This window comes from Lepisosteus oculatus, chromosome 15, assembly GCF_040954835.1.
Source record: "Lepisosteus oculatus isolate fLepOcu1 chromosome 15, fLepOcu1.hap2, whole genome shotgun sequence".
NCBI lineage: Eukaryota > Metazoa > Chordata > Actinopteri > Semionotiformes > Lepisosteidae > Lepisosteus > Lepisosteus oculatus.
The window spans coordinates 31,753,248-31,775,729 of NC_090710.1; the positions used below are offsets into that span (position 1 = coordinate 31,753,248).

Genomic DNA, 22,482 nt, shown 5'->3' on the forward strand with positions numbered 1-22,482 from the left:
GTCACCTCCGCACATCTGTCTTGGAGTTCAGGAAGATGGGATCTGGCTTTGCCCGAGAAGACATAAATATCCATGACTTTTCCAGGCCATTCCAATGAAAAAGTACTTGGCTTTTTATTTTTCTGAACCGCTCAGATTGAATTTTATCCAATCTGAAATATATCCTGTCTCTACTGTTTATTGCCAATGATCCTGAGATGATGTAGTATGAAAGATACCATATAAAATAATTATTTAATTGGAAATTGTAAAAAACAACTATTTTTAAGACCTAGGATGGTGTGGAATTTCCACTGAGTTCGTGAGCCTGACGTGCTCACAGCTTTGTGTTTCACAAAATTACATTTTCTGAATTACGCACATGCTGCAAGTTAGAATACCAATATCCTCTAAATACTGTCTGTTTCCTAACATGAGCCATCATTGCCTGCTGGATATAATACCAGTTTTTGAATAAGCATTCTCAAAATTATTTGACAAAGGTACAGCATGTAGGTTAAAATTGTGTTTCAAACAGCTGTAATCAGAGGGACTGATGATTACTGGTGACAAGCTGATGAGTAACTCATGGATTTCAGTTAAGGATTTGATCAAATTTAAGCAGGATGGATTTCTTGAATAAAATCACTGCTGGAATTAACTGTATTCAGTCAACGCCTTCAAGTAACACAATCTGTTATTATTTTTGCATGAAATGTCATACTGCTAAAACATTGTTTCAATGACATATGGTCCATTATGTGTAGTGACCACATATGAATTCTAGCAAATGTAATAGATAGCAGCTGACAAAGTACCTAATGCCAGAAACAAGTCCATAACAGTGAAAAAAAAGGAAAAAAGTGACAATCCTGTAAATGGGCATATAGAAAATAAACTTGTCTAAATAAACAATAGTATCCAAAAGGTATTTCAGGTAATTGAAAATGTTGTGAAATCAGATGTGGACTCCAACACAATGAGCTTTGTGTGCAAGGGAATGATGTGCAAAGTTCACGCTGTAATCCCCTGCAAATTGTTGATACTTTATTAGGGGAATGCTTTCTTTGGTAATCTGACTAATCTATAAAAGCTGTATTATAAAGACAGAGGCTTGGAAGTACAGTAGTTCTTTAATCTAGTGGTGCACAACACGACGAGAGAGGACGTGTGGGAATATCTCCTGTTTTTTTAAACAGGGTGTCAGGGCACGTCACGTCCACTCGCCCAACAGCTCCGTCTCACAGACACAAGTGCAGTAACACTTCTCACAGTGCCTTTCACGGAGCAAAGAAAAAGCATTTCCCTAATAACGTCTTCACAACTAGTTGTGGAACTTCTGGAACTTATTTCCTGGAAGGCAGCAGTGCCTTCTGTTTTTTTTTTCCAGTTTGCTTTCTCAGTTAACTTAATCTGATGCTCTTCTTACATTAAATTCGCTCATGCCCCAGCGCTGATGGGGTTAAGCCAGGCTCTGTGTTTCAGTGTGGGATTGCCTGAACTGGGGACCCAGCCCTGTGCATCTCCCTGTCTCTGCTCCACTGCAGCCACCTCTGGGAACCGAAAACTGAAGTGAAGGATGTTCAGAGGCTGTGGACCTGCCGATCTGTAGTGGGGATTCTCAGATCGCTCACACGTGTTGAAAGATGCCCAGTGGAAATACGAAACACATAAAAAAGCACAATAATATCCTTCCCAATAGGATACCCATTGATCCCTGTTGTGCTACTATCAAGTCACTATGTTGAACTTCTACCTTTTAGAGCAGTTGCTTCCGGGTCCGTGTTGCAGTTCCTGTAGCCCAGGGTACGATTCCAGACAGGGCTTTCCTGTGGAGTTTGCATGTTCTCCCTGTGTCAGTGCAGCGTGGGCTCTTTGTCATTGCTCTCAGAGGAGGGCTGCCCAGGATAGCCAGCGTCTCTAAACAGTGGGCATGTTCTGCCCAGATGGAGTCCAGTGCAGGCGCATGGTGTAGTCCTCCTGGGGTGCTATGCTCTGGGGGGGCGGGGGGGGACTGAACTGGGATCGCCGCAGTTCTTATCGGGAATGAGGATTTTAGGAATTCAGAAGCTCATAAGGAAACCCCAGAAATTCATTCTGAGGATGATTCTGAATTTTGTCTTGGAACAAAACAAACATTTAGTACTTCTGTTACAGGATGTACATGCTAATCCATGTGCTACGTTTTGATTCGACTTAGTAATGTGCTTGTGAAAAAGAAAACATGGACCCATATTCATGTTGTTTCCAGTTTTCAATCCATGTTCTAACCACAGACCACATCACCCAGTTCATTGTCACAGGGGAGACAGAGCCTGTCCCAGCAAGCAATGGGCTCAGAGCGGGTTACACCCTGGACAGGACACCAGTCCACACAGGGCAGACACACACACACACACACACACACACACACACACACACACCAGGACCAGTTCACCCACCAGCATGTCCTTACTTTGTGGAAGGAAACCCACAAGAGCATGAGGAGAACATGCAAACTCCACACCGACAGCACCTCCGGTCTGGAATTGAACCCAAGACCCCAGCGCTGTGAGGCAGCGGTGCTGACCTCCGCACAAACACGTTCCGCCTGTTTCATTATCACAGTCATTATTTTAAAAAAGAGTTTGTGAAATAACCCCGGTGTCAGAGGCATCTCTGCCCAGGACAGCTCGTGCTCTCCATCCATGTGATGTATTTCAAGTAACAGAGACGAACATCTTCTGCCATTCACTGGGGGGGAAACAAGACAAACAATAATATGGTACAAAAAAGTTTATTTAGGAACAGTTTTGTAAACATTTGAGGTAAATGAACATTTACATCAACTTGTTCTTACAAAATCGAATACACAAGGCACTTCTCTTCAGACAGCAGTTAAACAGGTCTGCGGTTCTTGTAGGGGGCTACTACTCCCTGCCTGGCCAGAGCAATCTGCTCTCTGCACGAGAGAGCAGGAAGGAAACGACAAGAAATCTCTGATGAAGACTTTAGCTGCAATACGAAAGTAAATTGAGGGGCGAGCAGAAAGCTGAGGTTATTCCTATACGGAAAAGAGGATTTTATACTGATTCGTTGGGAGACAGGATACAAAGCAGACCAATGGGATATTTGCCATCTTTTGGGCTATTTTAATATCCCAACTTTCTGCTGGTGTTTCACACAAAGCTAAGATTCCCAGATTTAAACCTTTTTCAACACTGTAAGCAACTTTATCATCTCCTCTACAAATTAAAACAAAAACACATTTTCTGTTTTTCCTGCACTGTCTTTAATGTGAAGAGTGGCTGTGTTTCAGTATAAGACGTTTCCTTGAAGGGTTTATCAACATTGGCAGAGTCTTGTTGTTTCTCTGTTTCTTTTCTCTCATCTACCAATATACACTTCATACAACAGTATGGTTTGCCAAAATTGTGCAAATCTTCATCTAAAAACTAAAATGTAAACTTTAAGAACCAAAATGACAAGGTAACACACTTTTTTTGTTCTTTTTTGTACATTAAAATAGGTGAAACTAAAACAGTACATGTACATCTGGAAAACTGCTCTCTTTGATCACAGTGAAAGTAGGAGTCAGTTGAGTACAACAGTTTGTATATCATTCTGGTCTTCCAATGCTAAATTCTTCCACCCACTCTGATATCAGTAACACTCAGGAAATGTGGATACATGCGTACTATATTTGGAAACTCTCTTAGCATCTGTAGTTTTCACTTGTAGCAAGTCCTATTGTATAAAATATCTACCTTTAGAGTTCTTCAAAAACGTCTTTAGCATATTGTAAACTGCCTTATTTCAGTTTCAACAGTGTCAACAAAAATCTAATTAGGCTTGAACAGAAATTAAAGGCTTGTAATATTTTTTTCTAAGACTTGTTTTGTCTTGAACTTTCTTGGACTTTTACAGATAGATTGTTTTCCCCACACAGTAGCTCTTGGTGTAAATGAGGTAAAACTACAGATTGATATTCATATTTCTTAAGTGGTAGCAACATCAGCTAGGTCAGCCAAACGTATGTCCACAGCTGTAGTCAGTAGTCAGTAATAGTTAGGGATTTAAATAAATAATATAAATATCTTGAAATGAATCAAAGAGGGAAGAAGAAGGTGTGGGAGTCTTCATATTTGGATGAAACATTTTTGGCTACAGACATTGCTTATCCAGTTCATCTGATACAGTTCCTAAACAACACCTGGCCAGAAAATCAGTGCATTTTCCTTTCTGTACTGACTACTGTTAAGCAAATTTCAACAATAAATATAACTTGATTTTACAATAGAGCTTCTTAGCATTGAATCTGAATAGAGGGTATCGCGTGCAATCTGTGAACGTCTGCGATGATAATTTAATCACAGGTCGTTCTCTACATGAAGGTGAAGAGCCTGATATGACACAAATGGACACATTCGATTTTGAATGGCAGCTACAATCTGATCGTTCTAAAAAAGATTGATTTCCCAGTCAAATTTAAGAGATGTTGTGACTAAAAACATAAACCTGCAAGTTTTAAAATGGAATAGTAAAAGTCTGAGTCTTTTTTGTAAATAAATATATATATATAAGTATATTTTATAGAAAGCGTATGCTGCTTCACTAATTTGAGGATGGGTCTAGAGTCTCAGGCTTAATTCTAGTAGAGATGCCTTGATTTCCTACTGCTGAATTTGTAGTTACCCAGGCAGAATAGCACTTAGGCTTAAAAACATGGTCAAAGAATAGACTCCACTGATTACTGGCTATTGTTTTTTTTTTCATTTATTTTTCAATGGTGTTCCAGCTTAATGATTTCACCTTTTCTTTGAAGTGCTTACAATTATGTCTGGTTCACTTTTTAAAAGTTAGCAAAAATCCTTAAAAAAAAACAACTTTGCAACGTTATCCAGTATTTGTGTTCTTCTTTTCATTTTTCAGCGACATTTTTTGTTAAAAAACGGAAAATGTTCTAGCAGGAACTGGAACCTTTCTCCTGCGTCAGCTCGGTGCTCACATTCCTGTGACACAAAATATGACCTGCAGTTTCTGTAGATAAAATTCTATAAACAGCAGAAGCGCTACAAAAGCATATTTAATTCTTGGTTTAGCCCTGCTTCTGAAATCAAGATTAGGAGAGGATTTGTCTTGAGAACAGACTAAAAAGTCACAGAACTTCATTGAACAACATGCTTAGGTCTGACGTGAGTTCTTCATCGCCATTTTAAGACCTAATTTACCCGCATTCTTCTACTTCTAGAAACCAAACCTAATCAATATCATTTTCAAAAAACAAGATTGTATTAATATGAATAATCTAGTGCTTATTCTTTCCATATTCAGAGAAGGCTACGAAGTCGTGGTGAGCAGTCATGCTTTTTCTCCAGGCTTTGCAATGGTTTCAGAGAACACTGAAAATAGGTATAGCCAAGAAGGTCAAATATGCTTGCTGTCCTGTTGGTGAATCAGTGAGTTGCAGCTCACGCTGACAGATTTATCCTACATTCATAAAACATGACAGAGGTATCAGAATGGAAACTGATGTGTTGTTAAAAAAATGGCCGTTTTCTGAATGTAAAGATAGACACGAGGATTGAAGTGGAAAATTATATTCAGCATAGATATTTTTGCAAAGATCATTTGGATTGCGTATAAACTGACAGGAATTTTCAAAGCAAACTTTTCCCAAGCAGAATTAACATTCCTAATTGTTGGTAACAATAGGTATTTCAATAACAGAAATGCTCCGGTTCAGGATTGTGGGACATCATGTTCTTGTTATGTGTTGGGTTTTATATCAAATAGTCCTTCTAATAGTTTTACTTTTTAAAATCAGATCATTTCCAACCAATTTAAAGACGGGTTCAACTTGTTTTGTTATTAGGGGCTGTAAGCAATGTGTTCCAAATACAAAGCAGACACTACTGTCTTATTCATGGGAGTGTTCAAAATAAAACACTTTAAGATACATGAGCTTTTTGAAATGCTTCCTTACAAACCATGTAGGATAACATCCCCCCCCGAAACTGAAAACTACCCTTGTGTTTTTATAAAACATACTTACATGGACCTAATTTTCTGACATGCAATGCAGGCCAAATATAGTTCTGGACTGTTGAAACATGCAGCAGAACAAACCCTTCCTGGGATATGTGCATCCCATCCCCATAACCCCATCATTTCTCAGCTTGCTTTAACGCTGGAACGATCCAATCATTTCCACTGATTCCAGTCAAACTAATTGCTGAATGATATGTGGACGTGATGAAAACAGGGCTGACAGTGCCACCCGAATCCCGGAGGTCCAGGAGCCTGGGAAGAGCTGAAGGACGGGTGCACTGCTGTGAGTGTCTGGACTGGGAGGACTGGTGGAGCCCCACTCTGCCCTCGCTGTCTGGGAGCTGGCATGTTTCTGGGCCCCTGCACCCCGCGGGCCTCGAGAACAACCTGTTCAGGATTCGCTACAACTCACCGATTGCACGCCAGCATTGCTGTTTAGATTCTATCCAGAGCGCCTCCCCCCCACCCTGTTCCAGTGCCCTGCCTTACATTACCTTCTCCTCCGACGTTTGTGTTCGTGTTTATAAAAACCGGCTGGCCCCGCAGGGAGGGGGGGTCTAGACCGCCAGGTCGTCCGGCCGCGCTCGGCCGCTGGCCCGGCTGGCCCGGCTCAGCCGGCGGGAGTCCGCGGCGGCGGGGGGCTCGTGCATCTCGACCGTGGTGGTCGCCGGCCCCTCCCCCGGCTCGCTCTTCCCCCCGCCGGGGCTGGCGCTGCTGGCGGGCGGGTCCAGCGGGCTCTCGCTGCGGGTGCTGGCGCTGGCGCTGGCGCTGCCGCTGGAGGAGGCGGGCTTCCTCTCCTGAGTCTGCTGCTCCGTCGCCAGGTTGGCCCAGTTCTGCTCGGCGGCCAGCCGGTGGTTGCTATTGTTGATGTAGAAGGAAGGCGGCTCGTCCTGGCCCTCGGGCGGGGGCTCCATCTTGAACTCCGCCGGGGAGGCCGGGGGGAAGGCGTGGGGGCCCCCCGCCGTGACGTCGGTGTAATTAGGGGGGTAGCTGAGGCCCGGGGGGGCAGTTCTCGGCGCCGGCGCCGTGGGTCCAGGCTCCGCGCGGCTGCAGGGCGGCTCGTGGTCTGGGGGGAGCTCGTTGGTCATCCCCTGCTTGAGCTTCTTCCATCCGAGGTGGTAAATCTCCAGCAGGTTCAGCAAGAGAGACACGCAAGCCACCACAAGCATAAATATGATGAAGATGGTCTTTTCCGTGGGCCTGGAGATGAAGCAGTCCACGCTGTTGGGGCAGGGCCAGCGGTCACACTTGTACAGGGGCTTCAGCTGAAAGCCGTAGAGAAAGTACTGGCCCACGATAAATCCCACTTCAAACAAGGTCTTGAAAATGATGTTGAAGACGTAGGTGCGCAGGAGGGCCCCTCGTATTCGGATCTTGCCGTGCTCGTCGCGGATGGGCGGCTTGTCCTTTTTCCCGTTCTTGAAGATCAGCTCCTCCTGCAGCTTGCTGGCTTTCTGCAGCTCCTCCTCCTTCTCCTTGCGTTTCTCCTCCATGCGCACGATGTGCAGGACGTGGCCCAGGTAGATGAGAGTGGGGGTGGACACGAAGATGATCTGCAGCACCCAGAAGCGGATGTGAGAGATGGGGAAGGCTTTGTCATAGCACACGTTCTCACAGCCAGGTTGCTGCGTGTTGCAAGTGAAATCGGACTGTTCGTCGCCCCAGACCTCTTCCGCAGCCGCCCCCAGCACCAAGATCCTGAAGATAAAGAGCACTGTCAGCCAGACCTTGCCTATCACGGTGGAGTGTTCTTGTGCATTTTCCAACAGTCTCCCCAAAAAGCTCCAGTCACCCATTGTTTAAGACTCCTAGCCTACGGAGAAAGTACAGTCTAGAATGAATGTGGTGAAGGGGGAGAAAAAAAATAAAAGAAACAAGACAAATCTGTTGCGGCACCAAACACAGAAGGGTTACAACAGCAAGAACACAGTCTTCGGCTCCGATGGACCTGGAATCCCTAATTTAACTGGCACACAAGCAGGCAAATCGCAGATTCACGCTCATCCCCTAACAGGCTGTGTGCGTGTGGGACCAGGGGTCAGCGCAACCTTTCTCAAGTGAGTAGGTTTAGTCCACATTGCTTCCAGGGACGGCGGTCTCGTCTTCTTACTAAAGCAATAAGGTCGCCTAATCAGACAAAGGGCAGAGTGAAAAAACCCCACTGTACTCTGCACGTGTGAGCTCCCACCTGATCGCTTGGCTGGGCAGCTGGCTTGTGCTGAGCTCCACGTTTCCCCCCCTTTTTACATATAACTAAAAAAAACAGTCCTCAGAGAGGGAAAGACCTCAAGTGGCTGGATAAGCAGCGAACCTCCCCACAAGCACGCAGAGGTGCTTCAGTGTGATTCAACTGCTACACGTTTCAGCACTTTATACAACACTGAGAACGGTCATTCTTCAGCCACAGCCAGAACTAATGACAACGACCACGGGAAAACAAATACACCAATAATTGTCATAATGTTCAAAAGATCTGCATGGTTCGCTTCAGATTTGTTTTTCTTGTTAGTTGCATACTTTATAAAATCCTTCAAATAGATCTATTTTTTTTAGTAAGGAGGTCTAAAATAACAGAAAGAATTTAATAAAAGGGGCTTGTCTCAATAGTCATTACACAGATCCATTGTTACAGGTCGAACAGGTCTGGATGGAGAAGCATTTTCCTGCTCTGTCCATCCTCTTGTTTACAAGCGTCTCTTGAGGAACAAGCCCGAGTCCCCCAGGAGAAAATGTAAAATCGGAACTCTTCCGCCTTCTCAAGTTGTTCACACAAATTAATTAAACCCCACGACAGGCAAGCCAATAAAAAAGACATAGGAGGAAATGACGTTTTTCATTCATAAATCTAAAAATGTAATGGAGTGCTTTTATATTTTATGAAAGACAACAAAAACACTGCACATTTCTGATGACTCGTTTTAAAATAATGAAGATCACACGTGATACTTCCAGTCGAAGAAGAGGTAATTAAACTCACACTTACCAAAAGAACCGAAATTACACATTATTGGAAGGTTATTGAGCTCTATGTTTGACAGAGGGCTGTTGATAATTCCAAATATTCCAGATAATAATAATAATAATAATAATAATTGATTATTATAAACACTCCACTCTTTACAGGTAATGGGGACTCCCTTCCACCACCACCAATGTTAGTAACACGTGAAATAAACCTTCTTTTAACAGTGTACATAAAATCGCGATTATTTTTGTATTTTATATGAAAACTACAATATTTACCACCCTAACACTAACCAGATAAAATTATTTTCAAACGAAATCCGTGAATGGTGACTGTGATCGCCAGAGTTCTACTGTAGTCATGACAAGGTCACCACTACAAATGAATAAAAATGAGATTAGAAGAGAGAAAAAAAACTTACTAAAATGTTCCTGTGTTGTGGGTAAGAAATCCATCGACTAGGATACAAAATAAATATAATACCTGAAAACAGAAAGCAATTTCTGTCATTAATAATAAGGAGCAAACCGAACGCCCGTGTTTGGACTTCTCCTCTGTAGTTTCTTTTAGCAGATCATTCTTTAAAATGAAGTTTTTTAGGCTTTGTTTCTCTACATCTGGGTTGATCAAAACACCTAATTGTACTCCTATTAAACTTATTTTTTCCCCCCTGTATTCGGCGTATCCGTCATTCAGCGAAGTGGCGCTCATCATCACCGCGAAGAGCACAGCAGAAGAGCGAGGCAGCGGGCGTTAATTGTGAATGGATGTACGTTGAAACCAAAATACAGCAATATAGAAATAACAAAAAGTGCCCGGCTTCATATTTATAAAAAATGTTTCAGTTTTAACGTGATGAATTGGCACGTCTTGCTTCCCACGTTAACAAATTCTTGTGTTGATCGTCAGGGTGAGGGCTGTCCGTGTTGTTCTATTCAAGGAAAATCGAATTAATACAGTTGATCAAAATTGTGTAATTAGAATGTATATGGAAATGAAGGGATGGGTATTTATTGTTATTTGCTTAACAAAACTAAATTGGAATGTAACTGGTCTTTACAGTGTGAACTGAGTTTGTTATCCTTATCACTTAAGCGTGTATAACAGTTTATAATATTATTGAAGAACATGAAGTTCTGTCTCTCTGCAGGTAAGAGACCTCTACTATAATAATAAAATAATAGTAATAATAATAATACAAAACTGACAGCATCAGACTCTTCTGTTTGTACTTTATATTGCACTTATTAAATTAATGAAATGTATTTGATATGGAAATGGTGTGGGATCGCACCACTCTGAGCGAGTGCTTGTCTCATCAGATTTCGGAAATGCTGAACACAGCAAATATTTTGTCAAATCGACTGATGCTCAGTGCCCAATTGGATTAATCACGAACGAGTTTCAAACACCTGCTTATATGATAGATTTCGATTCCGATTAATTGCGAATAATTTACAAAAATACGTATCTAAGACGAACTCCTAACATTCATACTAAAGAAGCTAAAAAAATGCTAGGTTTATTCTAAACTGCAAGCTTACAACTGTACGCTGAAACTGTTTTAGCTGGTTATATTAACATTCTCTTTTCAGATTTTCTGATCCACTAAATCCATGCAATACTCCTGCTCGCATAACCTAATAACTTGGTGTGTGTTTCCTTCAGTTAAGACCAATGCGCTTTAGACATACTTGTGCTCTATGAAGCTGTCAAATACAGTCATTCGTTTTCCTGCGGTGGCGAGACCGCTGTGCCCAGGGCTGCAATCAGCAAGGTACTGGCGCCCTGAATGCTCGCTGGCACAATCGGCTGAAAATGTCACTATCGTGTCAAAACTACCGTTTAGCCCCACTGCTTCCAAATGTGGGACTCATACCACTCGTGTAAAAGACCCCTGGAGGCGTTTTAATTCAACAAAAAAAAAGCTGTGAAAGCTTTGAAATTCTTGGTGTAAAAGAACAAACTTTTACAGTCCGGGCTGCTGGCGCCAATAAAAGCCGTTTTAACGCATCACCTCCTAATCCTCGGACCTTAGACCGGGGATTTAGCCGAATTTATCTACTGCAGGTAGCGCCAGTTGGTGCCGTACTTTTGGGTCTGTCGGGCTTTTCCGAGATTAGTATCCCTCCTTTTTTTTCCCCCAAATCCCAACCACAGCCGCTGTGCCAGATCTTACCAAACTCTTCCGAAAGCAGCCAGCTGAACCTATTTCAGACGCCGTCTTCAGCGCTCATGGACTTGCGGCCGGTCTTGAGGCAACAGCAACAAAAAAGAGGGGGATGGGGAAAGGAACTAGTTTTTAGAAGCAAGTTGAACTTGGAGATTGGGTTGCGCCAAGCGGGTCTCCTTCCCAGCCATCGCTCCTGTCACATTGTGTGACCATGCATGACTGGATCCATCAAGTCATCACCCTGCAGCGCACGCCACGCCCCTGGGCTCCCACTGCCCATCGCCACGCGTCTGCGCGTCCCCGGGGGCGCCGGCACGCCGCCTCTCACACACACACACACGACCCCGCCGCTCCCCAGAATCACACAAGCAGCCCCCTGAGTGTTCATGTCCTACCGGGAGAGGGCGGAGGGAACTCAGGTGAACTGGCAGCCCAGTACGTGATCTCCTGTCACAGCCTGAGGAGCAGTGAGTCTGTCTCCCAATAAATATGTCCCACTATGTTTACAGTATATGCAAATGTTTTGTGATATGTCTTCGTTGTAAATGTAATATGTCTGTAGATTTTTTTTTACTTTTTGTTTCGTTTCATGTTAATTTTATTATTTTTATTTGCTTTGGCAACACTGATTGTGCCCATCAGTCATGCTAATGAAGCCCCTTGAATTGAATTGAACTGATGTCCCCCCGCCTGCGCGCACGCAGCAACACTGCCGGGCTCTGTCGGCGTCGATAAGTTCAGTGTCATTAAAAAACCAAACGACAAAAAAAAACAAAAAACAACACACGACAAAAGACGGGATCTAGCGTTGATCCCAAAGGTATTCCGTAGTTGAAGAGTTAAAACTTTCAGGTTAACGGGCACTGCTCTCCGGAGGATAGAAATGTGGAAGACAGCGCCCCCTTTGGTCGGATTCCGCCATGCTCACCTCCCTTCGGCGTGAGGTTTGGGGTCTGCAAACCTCGGACTTTCTCGATAAATAAACAAGACCCCCCCTCCCAAAAAAAAAAAAGTGTGAAGCATTTTCTTTATTAAAACGGCCGCAAACGTTTACACATAGAAAAACATACCAAAAGGGTTCGTGCATATTTAAACCAGATCACATATACGTGTTTCCATGTGCACAGTAAAGATGATAAAGACTATTTAAATTCGTCTGAAAACATGAAAAGGTTTCATCCTTCATCATTCTTCCGCCATCGCTGCATTTCCTGTGCCACTGTGCCCGGGACACGGCAACACGCTGAACAGAGAGGTGAAAGGTTATCACTGCAAAGCTCTCACCTCAAGCGCTGTTTCATGATCCTACTGAAGCGCTTTATCTTACAGTTCCTTCAGATTCCTTTACTGAAACTTCCGAACTGAAAAAAGAACATTTCGCAGCCGCCGCTCTCTCGGCAGCGCGGTCCTGACAACACAAATGACCCCGCCGATGCAGGCGCTTCGTTTTTTCTGCGTTTTTGTTGTAAACGATAAAAAAAAAGAGATGAATTGGCAGTAGGGAAGGAGTATGCGAAGCACACAGCATGTGCTCTCAGGGACCGCTCCTGCCACGGTGGGTTTACCTCCTTTATTAGCAGCGACGACTGAGATGGAGAGAGGGGTCAGATCCAAGCCCGTTATACTGTACGTAAACATGACAATTACCAGGAATAAAGGGATCATTTTACACCTTTATGAGGAAATGTTCCAAAGGGGTAATGGGATATCACTACATTCCCGTGTTTCCATCCCAGCCTACAAAAACAGTTCTCGGTGGCCACTCTCTGGGTTCGGTTACAAATACTGTATTTGTGGTTTCATTTTCATAAGTGACCGGTCTTGCTCAAATATTTGTCGTCTGCATCCGGTGTATTTTTAAAACCAGAACACCAGAATCTGGTGTTTTCAAGAAATTGAAAGATTGTGACCTATTTTGTTTGTTTTATTTCAAGATGTTAGGAAGCACAGTCTGAATTTGAATTATTCACGTACATTAAACACTTTAAAAGGGTACATGGTGACATGACTGATACCAAGAGGATGCCATGCTCATTTTTACAAGACAACCTAAAGAAAGTGACCAAGCTTTTATCCTTGTAGGGATGTGGTTACAGGCTGGTACGGGAACACCTCACATCCACTGGCAGTGTTTATTGTACGTGACACACTACCACTTCAGAGACATTCATTTTCATCGGAAACGGGGAAAAAAAGTTACCATATCTGCCAAAAGACAGTTAAAGCACAGAGAAGCCCGTTGTTTCAGAATGATCCAGTGTGGACTGGAGGGATCACAAGTTGAATAGCCTTACTGAAGCCTTAAACCTTGATGCCCAGGACTCAGACTGCTACAGTTCATTCCAGGATTCACTGTCACTGCAGAGACCGGAGTCTAATACTGCACTTTAAAACACCACCGGCTCCTAGCTGCTTTGGAAACATGAAGCTGAGAAGCAGCTGGGCTAGAGAAGAGACATCAGTTGAAGCCTCACACGGTCAGGTTTCCCCAATACTTTTCCAAAGCTCGCTCTCCCTCGGCACAGGGGTAACCACCAGTGTCTCCTCCGCTTTCAAGCATATTGTCCTGCGGAAATTGCTACAGTCCTGCCGTTACAATACATGCTCATTAATGTTGAGTAACTATTATTGTTCTCCAAAGTCAAATTCCTTCATTCGTCAGCAGAAAACCACTCAGGCCTGGTAAGGCCTTGGCAATCATATCTACCTGGAAGCGCAGAGCCCCTGCCGGGCACACACCCAGTCGAGAGACGCCTTTTCACCAGCCAGCATGTCTCTGGGAGGCAGAAGGAGGCCAGTGTAGCCGTACCAAGCCCACATGACCATGGGAGAACATGCTAACTCCACACGGAAGGTCCCTCGTGTCAGAACTAAAAGCAGGATGCAAGAGCAGAGCCTTTTGCTCCAAACCACACCGGCATGGGGACCACAGAGCAAAGGGTCTCCTCTCTCTAAAACTGGGGGTCCACACGACTGGGTGAATGGACAGAGATTTTTTTTTCCTGTATTGATTAATGTTAATATTTAACCTTATTACAAATAAGCACAGAACTGATAATATATACATTTTAAAATGGCAATTTATCTAAATTAATTTACTCATTTTTAATAAAATAGATGATTCATCTAATTGTATGTGACACTTACATTTATATAGTTACTGTATAACAACATTTTTAAATGTTTAATTGGCCCTAAAATAATAAAAGCCTATAAACATTTTATTGGCAGTTGCAATCCTATTTTCAGTTTTGGCTTCAGTTAATATCACTTACTGTGATTACAGAATAAGGCCATAAAGATGTTCTAAAAAAAGGAAAATTTTCTCCACATTCTAAATATGACTGTACATATCCTTCTCAAGGAAACCACTAAATACACAAAGACCACAAAGCACGTTGTTGGAATTGGTCTCCTTTTGGATCAATTTCTTTCTTATTCTTTAGTTTTAGATTTTGTAGCTCAACATTTTGGGCCATCTAACAGAAGCAAAAAAAAAGTAGTTAGATGCACATGGTGCAAAAAACATCAAGTCTATCTGCTCATTTTTGTTTTAGTTTACTGCCATCAATTGTAATAAATAAAATATAGGCTACAGTACATATTGCACTTTAAATATTTACAGAATCACCAGCAATAAAGTTATAAAAGTGAAGAGATTTTGTCTTAATCATTATATCAACTCTCATTGTACTTTAAATATTCATATAATAAATATTATTTAAATATCTATGATGAAAACTAGTCAATGCTTTTTCTTCACCAAAGCATATAAATGCCAAGAGATGTAAAAAAAGGCTATTTTTCAGCAGAGCCTGTAGAATAACACCTGCGTTGTTCTTTTGTTGTTGTTTTTTTGCTGTTGGTAGATGAGCCCAAAGCAGTGGCCATCGGGAGCCACCCCGGTGAAGCCAGTGGGGTGTCTGACCTCGTGCACCGTCGGCGCCCACAGTGTCGGCCTCTGGGAGCCTGGAGGTGGTCAAGAAAACACCTCCGGCGTGGTCACTAGGTGTCGCTGTCAGCCCTAACGGAGGAAAACCAATAGAAGACACTCGGGGGCGACTGGAAAGCTTCCTCTCCTCACTGCGTGGGCGCCTGGGCGCGGAGGATCTCCCCCTGTGCTGGCGGCCACCGTGCACACCAGGGGTTCCAGCAGCAAGGCACGTTTTCAGGGACAACGCCGGCGTCACGGCCAAGTGCCCAGCGGGGCGCCTCTAGGCCAGCTTCTCGGGGGCCGAGGACTTGAGGCTGCAGGTTTCCGACAGCAGCAGCTCGTTGGCCTTGTTCTGCAGGCGCTCCTTCTCCCGCGAAACGTGTCTCGGGTGGAAGGAGGGCTTGTCCTGGCCGCCGCAGCTCCTCATCAGCGCCTTGGCGACCAGGTAGCCCAGCTCGGCCACGTTCAGGATGATGCAGATCCCCGAGGTGGCGATCATGAAGATGCTGAAGACCGTCTTCTCGGTGGGCCGGGAGATGAAGCAGTCCACGGTGTTGGGGCAGGGCCAGTCGGTGCACTTGACCAGGCGGGGCATCTGGAAGCCGCTGTAGATGTAGTAGAAGATGTAAATGAAGGCGGTCTCGAACAGCAGCCTGAAGAAGAGGCTGGTGGTGTAGGTCCACCACAGGGGCCCCGTGATGTGCATCCGTTTCTTCCTCAGCTCCTCCAGGTCCTCCTCGGCCTTCTCGCCGTGGGCGCGCAGAATGTCCCTCTTGAAGCCGCGCTTGCGGTACGCCACGTGCATGGTCACCAGCAGGGCCGGGGTGGAGACGAAGATGAGCTGGAGGCACCACAGCCGAATGTGGGAGATGGGGAAGTAACGGTCGTAGCAGACGTTCTTGCAGCCGGGCTGCAGCGTGTTGCAGGTGAAGTCCGACTGCTCGTCCCCCCAGACGCTCTCGGCGGCGACCACCAGGATCATGATGCGGAAGACGAAGACGACCGACAGCCAGACCTTGCCCAGGCTGGTGGAGTGCTTGTTCACCCCCCCCAGCAGGGCGTACAGCTGGCCCCAGCTCATCCTGGGGGGGAAAAGAGAGAGACAACGTGCTCAGGTCAGGGCACAACTCACACCCGCCTGAACCTCAGTCTACCGCCGGTTCGTCGCCCCGAGAGTCAGTGCGGAGCGAGGTGTGCGGAGCTCGTTGCATTTTGTCTTAAAAAAAAAAAGAACACACATCAGCTAAAACCTCACGGATACTAGTCACCTTGTTTTATAAGTTTAAATTGAACAATCTGTGATGCAGGCTACTCTCGCACCGCTCAGATGTGAAAACAGGAAAAAAAAACATCAAGCCAGATGATTGCATTTTAGCTGAAGGGCACTACGTATAGCGAGGACGATCTACAGAAGATGTACCGGGACATATGGATTTATGACATCTATTCAGTCGGACGGAGCAGCAGCACTGTGGCTCAGGATCTGCGCCTGAGGCTGGAAGGTTGCCGGTTCGTATCCCACAGCCGGCAGAGGAATCCTACTCCGTTGGGCCCCAGAGCAAGGCCCTTCACCCCAACTGCTCCAGGGGGGCTGCACAAATAACTGGCCCTGCACTCAGACCCCCAGCTTCTCTCCCTGCCTGTGTGTCTCATGGAGAGCAAGCTGGGGTATGAGAAAAGACAAACTCCTAATGCAAGAGCTTGTACAGTATATGGCCAATAAAGTGATCTCATCTCTCTTCTTAGTTCAACGCAGATATTAAAACCGCCCGAGTAAGGGAACCGAGTCAGTCAGCTTCATTCGGAGCTGAAAGGTGGAGAAGGGAAACTCTATCCCAGCTGTGGCGCTTTCTCCTGGCCACCTGCTCCCCTCCCGCGCTCCACTTCTTACTTAATCTGTCTTTTTATTCCCCCTCGCTGGGTCCTTGTCACTTCCCCTGTCCCCTCGCACCTGAAGAAGGCCCCACCGCCGGAACGCGGCGCCTTTTCTCTACCCGACAGCACGGAAAGCAGCTCCCAGCCGATCAAGGAAACCGTGCAGCGGCGAGGAGACGGGCATTCTCGTGTTGACCCCTAGGAGGCGCTACAGACTTAAAATTGACGTTGGTCGGCTTCCACCTTGGCGAGATTGTGGGGCTGCACTACGCGTTGCAAGAACGCCAAATAAAGATAAGCATATTGCAAGGTTTTTAAAAGAGAAAAAAAAAGACTGCTGATATTAGCTTTTAAAGTCTGAACTAAACTATATAACACGTTGTGTTCTCTTTCTTCTTTTTTTCAGCATGGAATAAACCTGTTACTTGTTCCTTTGCAGCCTACGCATGCTGACGCAGCTGCCCACCTGAACTATATAACACGTACGGACTCTTACTCTTATTCCGCCGTATCCGGCTGCGATATGCAATAAAGTATCTTACCTTTTTCTATATATTATAGAATTCTTCACAAGAATACAGTCAATATTTCAGTCCGAGCAAAGACGTGTTTATTGTTAAATTACCCCTAAATATTTAAAAAAAACTCACAAGACGATTTAAGCTCTTCAATACAAAAGACTTATTTTTTTTAGATAAATCACAAATGTGCCTTAAGACGTCAGTGTGTCGCATAAACGCGCGTCTGTACCGCATAAGACAACGGTTGTTTATTTGAGCTACTCTTGAGATGAACACAAGGACCATACAAAATACTGCAAGACATTTTTGCAATGGCGAAATTCAGTTATAATAAAATGCAATAGCTGCTCTGCTGTTGACCCCGTCTCTTGTAATCTGTTATCTGAACTAGAAATTCTCAGGCCCTATTAATTTGCATTTCAAATCGATTTGGCAATTCATTCACGCTATTTATGTTAGATTATTCACGCCACAGAATCGAAGAAATAAGTGTTTTTGTACCGCGTTTATGAAACATCAACTTTCCTTAACTTTCAAAAAAGTTAACACCACCCCCCTTCCGAGTGGGGGAGACTTGGTTTGAACATTTGAAACACGCATACGAGATAACCCGTTAGGTTTTTGTTTTCGGTTTTCGAGTTATCACTGGACAAACTAAGCTCAGTAGAGCAGGAAAAGGTGCAAAAACAACAAGAAAAAAAAGGAAAACTCGCCAGTGCCGGCGGTTCTGTGAAAGAATGAGGACGGGGGAATAAATCAGTGCACTCCAGATTCCTTACCTTTGATATAGCCTTCCAACAAAGTCTTTGAATAACTTAACCGCACATTAAAAGTCACCCGCTGCCTCGGGTATTTTATCGCCTTCCTCCTCGATACGAAGAAAATCTTTCCCGACCGCAGACGATGCCAGCGTTTTTACAGCAAACTGGACCGGCGAAGTCCGAAACCCTTCTGCTCGCTGTCCTCAGAAAGGCACCTGACTTCAGGGTCCACCTGCGTGACGTAGGAGGCGTGTTCCGCTCCAGGGCGTGACGTGTTCAAGGCGGCTGCATTGTTTCCGACGGCTGTGCAGAGAACCGACTCATTTTCTCACATCTTCAGGAGGTGCCGAACCTTCATCGAGTTTAATTTGATCTGCTCTCAACCCATTTTTTGTTTTATCTTTCCACTTTAGAGATTGCCCACCCAACAAAAAAAAGTGAAACGATAGAAATTTAGAAATCAATAATACATAATAATAAAATAAGATGAGCCCCCGAGCCTGTATTGAATTCAGTGGTTAAACATGGATGGACGGATGACAATAAGATTAATAATAATGTCAACGTTAGTATTTCACTGCCGTTATCTCGTCTCTATCAACCAGGGAGAATTTGCGCGGTAGAGAATCCTGCCAACTCGCTAGAGGCCCTATGGAGATGAAAATGGACATTAATCTATTATTAGCTAATTATTATTATTATTATTATTATTATTATTATTATTAGCGGGGCTGTTCAAATGCTGTCTGCAGTGGTTCCAAGGGAATGTGCCGTCTGCTTTAGAGGGCAGCTACATCTGCTTACACTTACATGAAACAGCATCGGGACAAATCTGTCCCAAGTACTCAGCACACGGACTTACGTGACGAGAGACTGTCTCAAATCTTACAGCCTCAGGGTGGTTAACCCGAATTTTAACCTAAGAGCATTTATTACATATTGAATCATATGATTCTAGCCCCAAGATGCGGCAAGAATTATAAAATACAGCAAGAGGTTTGAACTTGTCGCAGATGCCCGATGTCGTATATGTGCCCGTATTTGTTTAAAAAACGATAACGATAATTAAACAATTATCGACTATAAAACATTTCTACGTGTTCATTACGGAGCAGACATCGTTAACTGAACGCGAGATTTTGTTACTGTATATTCAGCTCTTCCCAAATTCAGCGGTACAAGGCACTTCAACTACAAAGGGTCACACGAGTGCTAGGGTGCATTTTCTTTATTCCTTTTTATGAAGCACGGTCACTTTCTGCACAATCCAGGCGAATTGCTTTCGTTTCGTGCTTATGCGGACAATTAAATGGAATCAGATACAATTACATATAAACTGTAGTAAAAATAAAAATGTAGACTAAGATATACATGGAAATTGTTTATTATCGTCATGATAAAACTGTTAGATTATTGTGTCCCCTTTTTAAATCTTCGATCCGATCCTTTTTCTTTACAACCGTTACTGTATCAAAAACTCCCTACTGATCATCTGTCTTGAGACGTCAATAATGTTTAGGAAGATATGAACTTATCACACGAGATACCTTGTGTCGAGAGACTGAACTTTTTACCTGCTGGGCAGTCAATGAACCCGTGATAAACACTACCGGTTTTCTAGAATAAAATATTCATGGTGCTTAATATAATGTAGCATATTTTGCAGTGTTTTAGCCGTCTTAGTTTTTAATAACTGCAAAAGCAATCGCAAAAATCCTATTCCACTGAACACTACCATGTACAATTCAAAAGCTTATTTTGTTTTACAGTCACAAGGTGGTTTTGTTACATTTAATAAAAGCGACGAACAAAAAGGCCTCTTCACTGTAAGGCACAAGTAAGCCTTTATTTTACAAGTTCAACAGAATAAGCCTGTCTTTGAGTTAATTAGTTACGAGAAACAGCCCGTGCTACGTATAACTGTTACAGTTATGTAATAGGGACCATTGATTGACTTGATCTTCAGTTCATTACGGTCATTTTTCTTCTGTCGGCGTGCCAACCGGCCACACCCCACCCGCAGACTTCATCCCTCTCCATGACCTGCTAGCGCACCGAGGTTGTCCGGGATAGCTGTTCAGATATAAATTAAGAAACTGAGACGGTATTAATCCTATGAATATATCAAACATTAAGTCTCTCTTCGCTCCCTTTTCAATCCGTCACACACGATACACAACCTTCCACCTCGCCATTTTGCCTTTAACCTCGCTTTCCTTGACCGGAGACGCACGCAGAGGCACACTGCGAATGTGACTTCTTCGCTTCGACTTGGGAGTTATTCTTCAATCAGTATCTCAGTAGCAACAACTTGAAAATTGTGGGCAAGATTCCGACAATTTGCAGAAATCTGAAGTTGGCGGGCACACGCATGTCACTGCTCTCCTCCCCACTGAGAGCTGGTGGTGGGGGGAGCGGACTGGCGCGTCGTCCAGGTGGGGCTGCACACTGGTGGGGGTGGAGGGGATCCCCATGACCTGTAAAGCGCTCTGAGTGGAGTGTCCAGAAAAGCGCTGTATTCGTGGAAGCAATTATTATTATTAAACCCTTTCACTCGACGTTTATCTTTTTAACTTTTTTTTTTCCCGCTGGGCAGTCAATGAACCCGTGATAAACACTACTGGTTTTGACAGCGGAACGGCACAGAGAATAAAAGGAGAATGAAGTATTCATGGTGCTTAGAATAATCGAGCTTATTTAGCAGCATTTTATCCTCCTTACTTAATAACTGCAAATGCAGGCACAGAAATCCTATTCTGCTGAACACCACCACTCGCACGCGTGGTGGTTTTGTCTTTCTAACTGCGTTGGACGAAGTGCAGCGTGTGGGGCCTCGTCACAGCTCTGCGTCAAATACACTGGTTATATCAACTTACTGAGAACCCTGTGCGCGCAGGGAGGCCTCTTCAGCTAACAAGCGTCACAGCTGGAGGAGAGAGTGTCGGATAACGCCGTGTGTCTCTACTAAATCCTCCCTCGGTCAGTCCCTGAGGGGGGTCGATCAGGTCCTCTGTCGGGTTTTTACCCAAATCCGCCACACAAGCGCGCTGTGTTAGAAACAGCGCAAACCACCGGGTTAGTCATGTTCAGTTCTATTCAATTCAAGATGCCTTATTGGCCTGACTGATGAGGGCAATCCGTGTTGCCCAAGCGAATTAAATAAAATTAACATGAAACAAAACAAAACAAAACAAAACAAAACATAAAAATACAAAATAAAATAAAATCTACAGACATTTACAACAAAGATATATCATAAATGTACATATACTGTAAACATTTGGAACATTACAGGGAGACAGGCTCACTGTTCCTCAGGCTGGGACAGGAGATCACATACTGGGCTGCCAGTTCAACTCCTCCCTCTCCTAGTAGGATTGGGACCCGAATTTAGGGACGAGGGTTTCTCTACTCCCAGAGTATCTGTCACAGTGCACATCTCAGTGTCATTCCGTGTCATTCTCTTAATATCTCATGCGATGAAACAGGAACATAGGTCTACCCGGAGCGAGTGTCGCACAGCCCAGAGATCTGCGGAGAAGGCGCGCTGCAGTGGCTAGGCTCCGCAACAGCCTTTCTGTTAGACTTGACGCCTACCTTTGCTTAAATTATGCCATTTTGGGCGGTTTCCAGTTGCCCCAAACTCCAGCGTTGACTATTAACTTCAGCGATGACTGTGTATCGATTGTTACAGCCGATTTCATCTTCCGGGAGTTAAATATATCCATTTCGAGTTCTGCTTCCTAGGGCCACGGCCTTAACATCCTGATACTTAGTGCCACATATTTGACATTTCCACCTCCAGGCCTGTTACTGACTGTATAGGCAACATTTTCTATTGTAATTCTCCAGAGTTCACGTGGGTATGCGCCCCAGCCGCTGCCGCCTCAGGTCGGCCCCCCACCGCTGTGGACTCGAACCCGGGCCTCCGGCGTCACTCGACAGCTGACCCAGCCAGCTGGGCTCAAGGGAGATCTCCCGGCTCGAACAACCTGCAATGGTGGCCGTATGCGTTACACTACGCTTAAGACCTCGCCGTTTGCTTGGAAAACGATTGCAGCTTAAATTGTTCCAGAAAATATTTTCATGAATTGGTATTAACGTTTTAAATAGCAAATACTGCACAAAAGTTGTACCGAAATGCCATACTTTCACAGTAGTATTGCTGCAAGTTCATATAATATAGGAAAAACTTCACGTTTTTGCTTCACACGAATTGGCATCAACACAACACGGGTGCTTTG

General features: G+C 44.3%; 2 protein-coding genes and 1 long non-coding RNA gene across 4 annotated transcripts; all 3 read right to left on the bottom strand.

Moving 5' to 3' along the window:
• Positions 1-2,739: 2,739 nt before the first annotated feature.
• Positions 2,740-11,644, bottom strand: gja3 (gap junction protein, alpha 3). 2 transcript variants are annotated; one of them, XM_069178808.1, is made up of 3 exons: positions 11,154-11,644; positions 9,396-9,457; positions 2,740-7,822 (listed from the first exon to the last, which is right to left on the bottom strand). In XM_069178808.1, the coding sequence occupies exon 3, from the start codon at positions 7,803-7,805 to the stop codon at positions 6,567-6,569; it is 1,239 nt and encodes a 412-aa protein (XP_069034909.1). In that variant the 5' UTR covers positions 7,806-7,822; positions 9,396-9,457; positions 11,154-11,644; the 3' UTR covers positions 2,740-6,566. The 2 variants fall into 2 exon arrangements, with proteins under 2 accessions (XP_069034909.1, XP_069034908.1); XM_069178807.1 differs by lacking the exon at positions 9,396-9,457 and having other exon boundaries at positions 11,154-11,643.
• A 1,406-nt stretch (positions 11,645-13,050) lies between these two features.
• gjb8 (gap junction protein beta 8) lies at positions 13,051-18,454 on the bottom strand. The gene is made up of 2 exons (XM_015364465.2): positions 18,257-18,454; positions 13,051-16,163 (listed from the first exon to the last, which is right to left on the bottom strand). Exon 2 carries the CDS (start codon positions 16,160-16,162, stop codon positions 15,362-15,364), a length of 801 nt encoding a protein of 266 aa, XP_015219951.1. The 5' UTR covers position 16,163; positions 18,257-18,454; the 3' UTR covers positions 13,051-15,361.
• Positions 18,455-19,936: 1,482 nt separating this feature from the next.
• Positions 19,937-22,482, bottom strand: LOC107079509 (uncharacterized). Its single transcript, XR_001480436.2, has 3 exons — positions 21,741-22,482; positions 21,115-21,285; positions 19,937-20,311 (listed from the first exon to the last, which is right to left on the bottom strand). It is a non-coding gene; the product is annotated as an uncharacterized lncRNA (long non-coding RNA).